The sequence below is a fragment of the Chrysemys picta genome, chromosome 12 (genome assembly GCF_011386835.1).
Source record: "Chrysemys picta bellii isolate R12L10 chromosome 12, ASM1138683v2, whole genome shotgun sequence".
Lineage (NCBI taxonomy): Eukaryota > Metazoa > Chordata > Testudines > Emydidae > Chrysemys > Chrysemys picta.
The window spans coordinates 11,397,043-11,408,084 of NC_088802.1; the positions used below are offsets into that span (position 1 = coordinate 11,397,043).

Sequence of the window (11,042 nt, forward strand, 5' to 3'; positions counted from 1 at the left end):
TGCAGACAAATGGGACATGGAGCTTCCTCCTGGAGACTTTTCAAGGGGTTCTCTGCGGCCATGGCTCATTGTGCCCTGCCCGCCTGCCCTTCCTTCTGTAGACTGACCATCCCGCCTCCTGCACCTTGCCCCATGGGGGCCCACAAATAGGTTAGGCATTGGGCCCACAAAAAGTTAATCCGGCCCTGCAGAGTGGGGCTAAGAGTTTTCCTTTCGCCTTTCTGATTGTGTCCTGAATTTTTATTACTTGCTGTTTTGTAAATTGCATTTGTTCTGAACTATAGACAATGGCCAGGGAAGAGGTCAGGGAAGCGTCCATAGCGAAGAAAGTACCCAGAGTGGGGATGCTCTAGCCCATGTCCTGAGTGGTCACAACCAGGTTGGGGGGCGAGCCCCTCAGGAAGCCTGGGCCCAGCCTTGTCGGGGTTATAAGGACCTTGCCACACAGGAGAGTGGAAGGGGAGCCCGCAAGGTGAGGCAGGCTCTGGGTGAAGGGAGTGAGGACTCAGATCCTTCTACTATTCGATTCCACCCGGGTGGTGTTTAAGTCAGGAAAGTTTCCCCGTCTACCTCTGTGCATGTTTACTGGTTTCTCCTAAAGTTCATTAAGTATTTTGGGAAAATGTGTCGGAGCGGCCACCAGTGACAGCTGCTGGCCTTACTCTGAGGCCGCCAAAAAATTTGGTTGTGAGAACCCCTGGGCTAGATGCTCATGATGGGCCCTTCTGACCTGAGAGCTTGTGAGTGTAACAGAAGCTGAACACAGAGAGAAGTCAAGGAAGTCGGTTGATCGCTAGGACCCAGGAGCAGCTGGGAGGCGGCTCTGGGGGGAGCGATCGCTGGGCTCAGTCCCGGCAGCACGAAGTGACTCACAGCCGCTGCGGTGACTCTGGCTCCAGGCTCCTGGCGAGATCCCCGCGCCCTGGCGGCTGGTGCTGGGAGCCGGGAGCCCTGGCTGCAGCCGGGAGAGGGGAATCTCCAGCAGGGCCCTTCCCGCTGCTCCCCAGGAGCCTCTCCCAGGGCAGAGCCCCCAGCCCGGCCAGGCCCCTTCCCGGCCCGGCCCCTGCCCCAGGGGGGCCCCGCTCGGAGGGAAGGTAAGAGACACCCGCCCGGCTGCAGGGGGAGGTTTGGCCCCAGGCTGCTCCCAGCGGAGCTGGCTGCGATTCCCGCCCTGGGCCCGGGAAAGCTGCCACCAGCTCCCGGTGTGTGCGGGGCGGGGGCAGGATCACGTTATCACCCATCTCTCCCGCCCCATCTGCTGCTTTGTTTCCCTGCCCCAGGCCGCGCTGATCTGGACGGAGGCTGCAGCTCAGGGAGATCTGAGGGGGGCAGAATGTGGCAGGGGCCAAACTGAATGCAGGGGGGGGGGGCAGCTGGGAGTCGGGGAAGGAGCGGTGCTCAGGGCAGGCCCGGCTCTAGGTTTTTTGCAGCCCCAAGCAAAAAATTGTTTGGCTGTCCCCCACTCCAGCCTTGGGCTCCCCCTCTCACCAGTTCCCTCCCACACCCCCTGCCGCCCCAGCCCTGGGCTCCCCCCCCCGAAACGTGACCTCCTCGTTCACCACACCAATCCCTGTTTACACTTGCAGTGGGGATCAAACCATTTCTCCTATTTTTATTTCACTTTAGTATAAATCTCACCCCCCCCCGTCCCCCGCAACCCCATCTTTAGTGCTCCAAATGCACATGGAAGGCCTAGGGACTAATCCTCAAACCTTGTACCTGGAAAGGGATGGGGATCTAGTAAAGAGGGTTCACGCAGAGGAGCGGGTGTGGGGTGCTTGGGGGCTCTACACTGGCAGAGAGGCAGGGTGTGATGTACTCGCGGAGGAGGGTGGAGGATTAGAGGGGGTATCAGGAGGGTTGCGGGAGAAGAGGTGCGGGGAAGGGGGGAGGTGCGGGAGGAGAGGGCTGGGGGAGGGTACAAGGGGAGAGGTGCGGGTGAAGGGAGAGTACAAGGGGAAGGGGAAGGGGTGCGGTGAAGGAGCCATGGGGGACGTATAAGTGGAGGGGCTGCGAGCAGGATGGGGGGGGCAAGGGCTGAGAGGGGCAGGTTCTGACAGCTGCTTCCCCAGCCCCGTGCAGGCAGAGTCGAGAGGACAGACACTGATCCCCCCAGGTGCCCGAGCTGCGAGGGTCCCCCGACAGGGCAGTATCCCCCGCTGCCCCGCTCGGAGCCAGGCTCTGCCTCTCCCCGCCCAGGGCAGGCAGCGCGGGGCTGAGGCGGAGGAGGTGCGTGGCGGGCTGGGTCCGGGGGCAGGAGGGGGCGGCGGCAGCTCCCTGGCAGTTCGGGCTGCCCAGCCACTCGCCCTGTCAGCGCGCGAGCCGGGATCCGCCCCCTGCCCAGCCCGGCGGCGCCTGCACAGCCCCCTCGGGCGGGGAAACGCCGCGCCGCCCTGGGGAGACTCAGAGCAGCAGCGGCAGCAGGACCCCTCCCCCCTCCCTGCATCCCGGGCCTCTTCCCTCCCCCCTCCCCGGCTCCTCACCCCCAGGCTGGGCTGCAGGTCAGGCTGTCCGGCCGCTGGAGAGCCGGAGCATCATCCCCCGGAGCTGAGCCCCTCTCGCCGCCGCAGCCGGGCTCAGCTCCGGGGATGACGCTCCGGCTCTCCAGCGGCCGGGCAGCCTGAACTGCCGTCCAGCCTGTGCGACTCCGGCTGCCATGAGCGCCATCTAGCGACTGCAGCCAGAACTGCAGCGTCAGCTCCAGCGCAGCCTGAAAGCCTCAGCTGACAGGGAACATCTTGGTTCAGGATCAGCTCCTACTTTTTGCGCCCCAAGCGAAAAAAAAAAGGGGAGAGGCTGGAGTGCCGCCCCTTGGAAAGTGCCGCCCTGGCTTGAAGGGGTTTCCATCCTATCCAGTCTTTACAGTTTGGTTCAATGGCTCTCAGCGCCCCCCATGGTATGGATTGTTTCAGCCCCGCTGCCTGGGACTCGGAGCCAGGGATAAGAACGTGGTACAGCTGGTGGGGGGTGAACCTAGGGTTGAGGGAGGCAAGCCCCCTACACCCAGTGTAGGGGCAGGACCCCAGCCCCTGAGAACCCCCAATAACCCCCCACCTGCTGAGCATGTGGCCCCAGCCTCCCCAGCATGGTAGAGTCCTAGAATCTTAGCGTCTGTCTGCAGGGAGAGAGCCTGGGGGGAATCGGGGGGTGACATGGACTCAAGTCCCTTCTGTAACCTCCCCCATCGCCCCTCTCGCCCTGACAGGCTGAGGAATCACGTCCACGTTTCGCTCCAGTTCATCCCATCTTCCAGGGGACAGGGAAGGGATATGTCTGTGATGGAGCCAGCTCAGGTAGGGGATTTTTAGGGAGCTTTTGGTGGTGGGGGAGGGGTATTGTATTTCTAAACCAGGAAACACCCCGCTGGGCAGGGCTGGGAAAACTGACAAGACTCCCAGTGCTGGAGCCTGACCCCACTGGCCAGAGGCTGCTGTGAAATACGAAGGGATGCAGTTGGTATTCCTCTCCCTGTCCCCAGCTCAGAGCTCTGCTTCCCATATCAGCCTGTGGCTGGCAGGCATGTGGTAAATGAAAAGACCCTGCCCACCTCCGTGTACTAGGGGGGACAAGGAGCTCTCACCTTTTACCCACTCCCTGAAGCCTCCTGGATGCTCTGAGCAGGATGCGGGGAGGATTCTGCTTCTCTGTCTCTCCTCCCCTATGACTAGTAGTATTGTGGCTGGGGCAGCAGGTGTTGAGTGAGGGATTCTTGTTGTTTCAGATGCTGGTGACCTTCGAGGAGGTGGCTGTGTATTTCACCCAGGGGCAGGGGGCTCTGCTGGACCCCACTCAGAGAGCCCTCTACAGGGACGTCATGCGGGAGAACTACGAGATGGTGACCTCGCTGGGTAAGGGATTCCTGGCCCCTTGGTTATTGGAAGTTGGTGGGGGACGGGGTCTGTGTGTCTGACACTGGTCAGGTTCTTCCCTCATTACTCTCCAATGAGACCAGGGTGTCAAAACCTAAGACACATACTAAATCATCCCGATCCCCCTAGTTTGCAAGGTGGAGAACCCATGTATTGTCCTGTCTGTGTTGTTTCTCGATCGCTCACAGAATCCCTCTTCTCCCTCCTACTTGGGAACAGCTGCAGCCATGTGGAGGGTTCTGGGTTCCACGGGTTTAGAAATAGGCAGGGGTTTAACACTAGAGCTGGGTGTGCATCACAATTCTCCTCACCTCGCCACATGTCTGCCTCCCCCTCAGTGACCACGTTCCCGTCCTCTTAGATTCCACATTCCCCAGCACAGCACAGGGACAGGTTCCGCTCATGGAATGTCCTTTCTGACAGACGTTCTCTCAATCCTCCATGCACCCTGATCTGATCTGATTTCACTCCCTGCACAGGATTCCCCCTTACCAAACCGGACCTGATCACCCGGCTGGAACGAGGGGAAGAGCCGTGGGTGCCCGATCTCCAGTCCTGTGAGGAAAGAGAGATCCCGAGAGGCGCCCACACAGGTGAGGACTGACACACAAACCATCTGGGGAATGAAGGACAAATTTGAGAATCCCAAAAATGTGGTATCAATAAGTGCCCTTAGTTCCTTCCTCATCTCAGCCAGGGCAGGGCTACAATCAGCAGATATGACTGACATCGCTTTCCACCTCTCCTGTTACCTGCAGGAGTTTCCTTCTGAACTTTCCTTCTCTGTGAACTTTTGGGTGGGAAGTGGAGACAGAATCCAATTGCTCCGTCTGTGCAACTTCAGGGTTTTTGGGTTTTCCCTTGCTGCTATTCCTTTTAATCTCTCCCCAGCACAATGACTTCTGTCTGGATTCTCTCTCTCCCAGCAGGTGATGGATCAGTGAGTGAGAATGAGGAGGAGAATCAACAGCAGGAAGTTCCTGGGCACGGGGAATCACAGGGGACCTCTGTGGGAAGACCCCATAAGTGCTTAGACTGTGGAAAAAGTTTCATGTGGTGGTCACACCTCATTTTACATCAGCGAATCCACACAGGAGAGAGACCCCACAAGTGCTTAATCTGTGGAAAAAGTTTCATACGGAGGTCAGACCTTGTTGTACATCAGGCAATTCACACTGGAGAGAGACCCCATAAATGCTTAATCTGTGGGAAAAGTTTCATACGGAGGTCAGTACTTGTTAAACATCTGGCAATCCACACTGGAGAGAGACCCCATAAGTGCTTATACTGTGGAAAAAGTTTCTTACAGAAGTCACACCTTGTTGTACATCAGGCAATCCACACTGGAGAGAGACCCCATAAGTGCTTAATCTGTGGGAAAAGTTTCATACGGAGGTCAGCCCTTCTTATACATCAAGCAGTCCACACTGGAGAGAGACCCCATAAGTGCTTAGACTGTGGAAAAAGTTTCAAACGGAGGTCAGCCCTTCTTATACATCAAGCAGTCCACACTGAAGACAGACCCCATAAGTGCTTAGACTGTGGAAAAAGTTTCATACAGAAGTCAAACCTTCTTAAACATCATGCAATACACACAGGAGAGAAATCCCATAAATGTTTGGACTGTGGGAAAAGTTTCGCACAAAGATCAACTCTTATGGTACATAAGGCAATCCACACTGGAGAGGGACCCCATAAGTGCTTAATTTGTGGGAAAAGTTTCATACGGAGGTCAGCCCTACTTGATCATCAGGCAATCCACACAAAAGAGAAATCCCATAAATGTTTGGACTGTGGGAAAAGTTTCACACAAAGATCAAATCTTATGGCACATAAGGCAATCCACACTGGAGAGAGACCCCATAGGTGCTTAATCTGTGGAAAAAGTTTCATATGGAGGTCAAACCTTGTTAAACATCAAGCCGTCCACACTAGGGACAGACCCCATAAGTGCTTAGACTGTGGAAAAAGTTTCATACGGAAGTCAAACCTTCTTAAACATCATGCAATACACACAGGAGAGAAATCCCATAAATGTTTGGACTGTGGGAAAAGTTTCACACAAAGATCAAATCTTATGGCACATCAGGCAATCCACACAAGAGAGAGACCTCACAAGTGCTTAGACTGTGGAAAAGGTTTCATACAGAGGTCAAACCTTCTTAAACATCAGGCAATACACACAGGAGAGAAATCCCATAAATGTTTGGACTGTGGGAAAAGTTTTGCACAAAGATCAACTCTTATGGCACATAAGGCAATCCACACTGGAGAGAGACCCCATAAGTGCTTAGACTGTGGAAAAAGTTTCATACAGAGGTCAACCCTACTTCATCATCAGGCAATACACACAGGAGAGAAATCCCATAAATGTTTGGACTGTGGGAAAAGTTTCACACAAAGATCAAATCTTATGGCACATAAGGCAATCCACACTGGAGAGAGACCCCATAAATGCTTAATCTGTGGGAAAAGTTTCATACGGAGGTCAAATCTTATGGCACATCAGGCAATCCACACAAGAGAGAGAACCCACAAGTGCTTAGAGTGTGGAAAAAGTTTCATACGGAGGTCAACCCTACTTAATCATCAGGCAATCCACACAGGAGAGAGACCTCATAAGTGCTTAGACTGTGGGAAAAGTTTCATACGGAGGTCAGACCTTGTTAGACATCAAGCAGTCCACACCGGAGAGAGATCCCATAAGTGCTTAGACTGTGGGAAAAGTTTCATATGGAGGTCAACCCTTGTTAAACATCAGATAATCCACACAGGAGAGAAATCCCATAAATGTTTGGATTGTGGGAAAAGTTTCACACAAAGATCAAGTCTTCTGTCACATAAGGCAGTCCACACTGGAGAGAGATCCCACAAGTGCTTAATCTGTGGGAAAAGTTTCATACGGAGGTCAGACCTTGTTAAACATCAAGCAGTCCACACTGGAGAGAGACCCCATAAGTGCTTAGACTGTGGAAAAAGTTTCATACAGAGGTCAATCCTACTTAATCATCAGGCAGTCCACACTGGAGAGAGACCTCATAAGTGCTTAGACTGTGGGAAAAGTTTCATACGGAGGTCAGACCTTGTTAAGCATCAAGCAGTCCACACCGGAGAGAGATCCCATAAGTGCTTAAACTGTGGGAAAAGTTTCATACATAGGTCAGTCCTTGTTAAACATCAGTTAATCCACACTGGAGAGAAATCCCATAAATGTTTGGACTGTGGGAAAAGTTTCATGCAAAGATCATATCTTATGGCACATCAGACAGTCCACACTGGAGAGAGACCCCACAAGTGCTTAGACTGTGGGAAAAGTTTCAAACAAAGATCAAATCTTATGGCACATCAAGTAATCCACACAGGAGAGAGACCCCACAAGTGCTTAGACTGTGGAAAAAGTTTCATATGGAGGTCCGGCCTTGTTAAACATCAAGCAATCCATACAAGAGGGAAATGTTAACATTTAAATTAAATTTGGGTGTAATAATGTCATTGTCTATATAAATATCTCTTTAAAGTTTGTGGTAAACTGTCTATGAACGGCTTTATGGATAATTAATTACCTTATGTATCAGAGGGGTAGCCGTGTTAGTCTGAATCTGTAAAAAGCAACAGAGGGTCCAGTGGCACCTTTAAGACTAACAGAAGTATTGGGAGCATAAGCTTTCATGGGTAAGAACCTCACTTCTTCAGATGCAAGTCTTGCATCTGAAGAAGTGAGGTTCGTACACACGAAAGCTTATGCTCCCAATATTTTTGTTAGTCTTAAAGGTGCCACAGGACCCTCTGTTGCTAATTACCTTATGTTAATCCATGTAGTTTAATTACCTGTGATGTTTGTGAAGTAGGAGGTTACTTCCAAAACCTATTGTTCACCCAAGGACTGCCTGCTGTCGAGAGGCTGCAAAAATGTCTATATAAACTCTTGAGACCTGATCCTTTTATCTCAGATCTTTTTAAGCTTTATTTAGGGGGCGTTTGAGTCGTAAGACTGAGATCTTCAGTCCCCTCTGGACTGCCCTGATATTGAACATTTGGACATTGGACTAGAACGTGATGAAATGATACTGAAAAGGACTCTCTTCAATTCTAACGTGCCATCTCTATGGTGAAACTGACCTAAGGACTCTGTTTGCATTTGTATGTCTAATGACCTTTTAGCCAATACTGTCTTTTCTTCTTTTAATAAATGGTTGTTTCATTAACAAGAATTGGCTGTAAGTGGGTATTTGGGTAAGAACTGAAGTATCATTAACTTGGTGGGTGATGTGTCTGCTTGTTTGGGATTGGTAGAATACTGTATATGATGAAGATTTTCAGGAATTCCCATCAGAATCTCAGAGGACATTTCCCCACATCAGTTATCGTTACAGACTTGCCTCTGTTGCCTCTCTGTCAAATCAGTTATTTTGTTGCAGCATCTCCCATACCATGAAGGGTTTACAGAGCTGAATGATGCATCATGCCTGTGCCAGGCAACTTTCAGTGAAATTAGCCTGTAATTAAAATCCAAAGTCATTACCCATTAAACATGACAGCAATTCCCTACCTTGTACTCCTGGGCAGCCTCCTCTATGGGAACCACCCTGTGAGCTCTGTGAGCCCCGGACAGATGGCAAACCACACAGATGGGGGTTTGATCCTCTTCACAGAACAGTTTCGGAGCCTCCTGGTGTTCCCCACACACCCCGTCCCCTCCTGCTCCCTTTGCTGCCTGTAAACTCAGCCGATTGGCGATTTCTATCATGTTTGCCAGCTGCCTGTTCAGCCTGACATTTCTCTGTTGCACAGTTTCTGAGGGCAGGAGACGGCTGTATCGGATCCCTCCCAGCACTGGCTGACGTGCCTGCACTGCAGAGTGACAGCTTCTGTGAAATACTGCAGACAAATGGGACATGGAGCTTCCTCCTGGAGACTTTCCTGGGGGTTCTCTATGGCCATGGCTCCCTGTGTGGAGTTGTGTGTCTAAGGTGGGATAGTCAGGCTTGGCAGAATTTTTATTTTTAAGCAATTTTATATTTATTGATTTAAACTTTCACAAAAATCTGGGTTTTAAGCATTTCATTCCAATTGTTATCAATTTAAATGTTCACAGTGGTGGGAGATTTAGGGCGGGATCAGACAATATTTGGGTCAGACAATAACTATTTAATGACAGTAGAGACAGATTCAAAAAGTTAAAGCTTCATACCCATTAAAATAGAGATTGTCAACATCACATGTCAAAATATGCAGAGGAAATATTCTTAAATCAATGTCTAATACGTTCTCAGGCAGCATTGTTCTTACTGGGCCTATTGGTAAATTTCAGTTATTAGCAATGGGAGTATTTTTTCCTGGTTTGTGTGAAATCAACATTTACAGACATCAACCGATAAAAGTCTAATTCTTCCAAGTCCAGTGATATGAAACTCACAGGACAAAACCTAGGTTAAGCTGATATCCATGTTTCAAAGGCCTGATTCTCATGTACAGTAAGGCAGCTCTGGCTCAGTGTAGAGATGCGGTGTTTCCAACACTCATGATTTTATAATGAGTCTCATTGTATTTGTTGTGTTTGTTAAAGCCCCAGCTCCTGGAAGCATATTATGAGGTGAGACTCTTGGCTTTCCTTTCCTAAACAAAGGAAGTTTCTGGCTTTCTTGGTTGCAGAGAAAAACTTTAGGCTGCGCTCAGATCGCATTTTAAAGATCTGAGAAGCCAGAAGGCAAATACAGTATCTCCTCACTTAAAGTCGTCCCGGTTAATGTTTCATTGTTACGTTGCTGATCAATTAGGAAACACGCTCATTTCAAGTTGTGCAATGCTCCCTTCTAGCGTCCTTAAGCAGCCGCCTGCTTTGTCCACTGCTTGCAGGAAGAGCAGCCCGTTACAGCTAGCTGTTGGGACCTTGGAACCAGGGTGGGCCGGCAGCGCCCCATCAGCTCCCTGCTCCCCTAAGTTCCCAGTTGCCCGGAGTTCAGCTGTCCCTCCCCCCACTGCCATGTGCTGCTCCTGCCCGCTGCCTTGGAGCTGCTCCCTGAGACTCCTGCTTGCTGTGTCGGGGAGAGGGAAGAAAGAGGGGGGGCTAATGTCAGGGCATCCCCCCTCCCCCTTGCTCCTTCACCCCGCTTACCCCATCTTCCATAGATCAAGGGGGACACATGACAGGGCTCATGATGGAGGGAACTTCCTGGCAGCAGCTTGCTGATTAACTTAACAAGGCAGCGTACTTAAGAGTGGGTCAGCTTATTTAAAGGGGAAATGCGCCTCTCTCTCTCTCTCTCACACACACATACACACACAGTGTGTGTCTCTGTCTCTGCCATGCTGTCTCCCCTCCCTTCATTTCTGCTGCCTTGTAGAGTGTGAGAGTTAACCCTTGAGGGCTCAGCCAATTGCTCGTTCATCATTTAGCAGTAAGGCATTCCCTGGGAAATATCCCACCCTCTGACTCCTCCACCTCAACCAAGCTTCACAATAATCATCACTGTGTACCAGTATTAAATTGTTTGTTTAAAACTTTTACTGTGAATGTGTGTGTGTGTGTGTGTATATATATATATATATATATATATATATATATATATATATATTAGTGTTTTGTCTAGTGAAAAAATATTCCCTGAACCTAACGCCTTCATTAACATTAATTCTTATGGGGAAATTGGATTCACTTAACATCGTTTCACTTAAAGTTGCATTTTACAGGAACATAACTACAATGTTAAGTGAAGAGTTCCTGTAGAAAGAATTCAACATTTATTATTATGCGTATGTTTCATAAAAGGCAATCACAGCATTTTCAGGGTCCTGACTCATAATTTTCAAAAGTTTGGGGTTAGCAATCCTGTGCCACTGAGAACTCAGGCCTTAAATCTCTATCTGCTACCCATGGAAAGCCCCTAATTTAGTGTGATCATTTATCTAAAACAGCAGAGTTAATGGAAAAGGAAATAGAGAGGCCAAGGTGTGGGAATGCGCATGGAGCTGGACTGTGGGTCCAAGCAGCAAATGAGCACAGCCCCCCCAGGATTGGCGGTGAACTAAAGAGATAAATTAGAACTTTCATTTTTTTATGTAGGTCCTTATAGCCTTTGCTGGAGACAAGAGGCCTGACAACAGAAACTGACCACTGCCAAGGCAGTATTGCCAGCAGCATGTAATCAAAGATCATGAGATTGGTTGAAGGAA

The 11,042-nt window shown here is 50.4% G+C and overlaps 1 protein-coding gene across 3 annotated transcripts; it reads left to right on the plus strand.

Moving 5' to 3' along the window:
• The first annotated feature begins 816 nt into the window (after positions 1 to 816).
• Positions 817 to 7,555, plus strand: LOC135974939 (zinc finger protein 850-like). 3 transcript variants are annotated; one of them, XM_065564367.1, is made up of 5 exons: positions 817 to 1,094; positions 3,206 to 3,293; positions 3,722 to 3,848; positions 4,349 to 4,462; positions 4,796 to 7,555. In XM_065564367.1, exons 2-5 carry the CDS (start codon positions 3,270 to 3,272, stop codon positions 7,327 to 7,329), a joined length of 2,799 nt encoding a protein of 932 aa, XP_065420439.1. In that variant the 5' UTR covers positions 817 to 1,094; positions 3,206 to 3,269; the 3' UTR covers positions 7,330 to 7,555. The 3 variants fall into 3 exon arrangements, with proteins under 3 accessions (XP_065420439.1, XP_065420440.1, XP_065420441.1); XM_065564368.1 differs by having other exon boundaries at positions 4,799 to 7,555; XM_065564369.1 differs by lacking the exon at positions 3,206 to 3,293.
• The last annotated feature ends 3,487 nt before the right edge of the window (positions 7,556 to 11,042 follow it).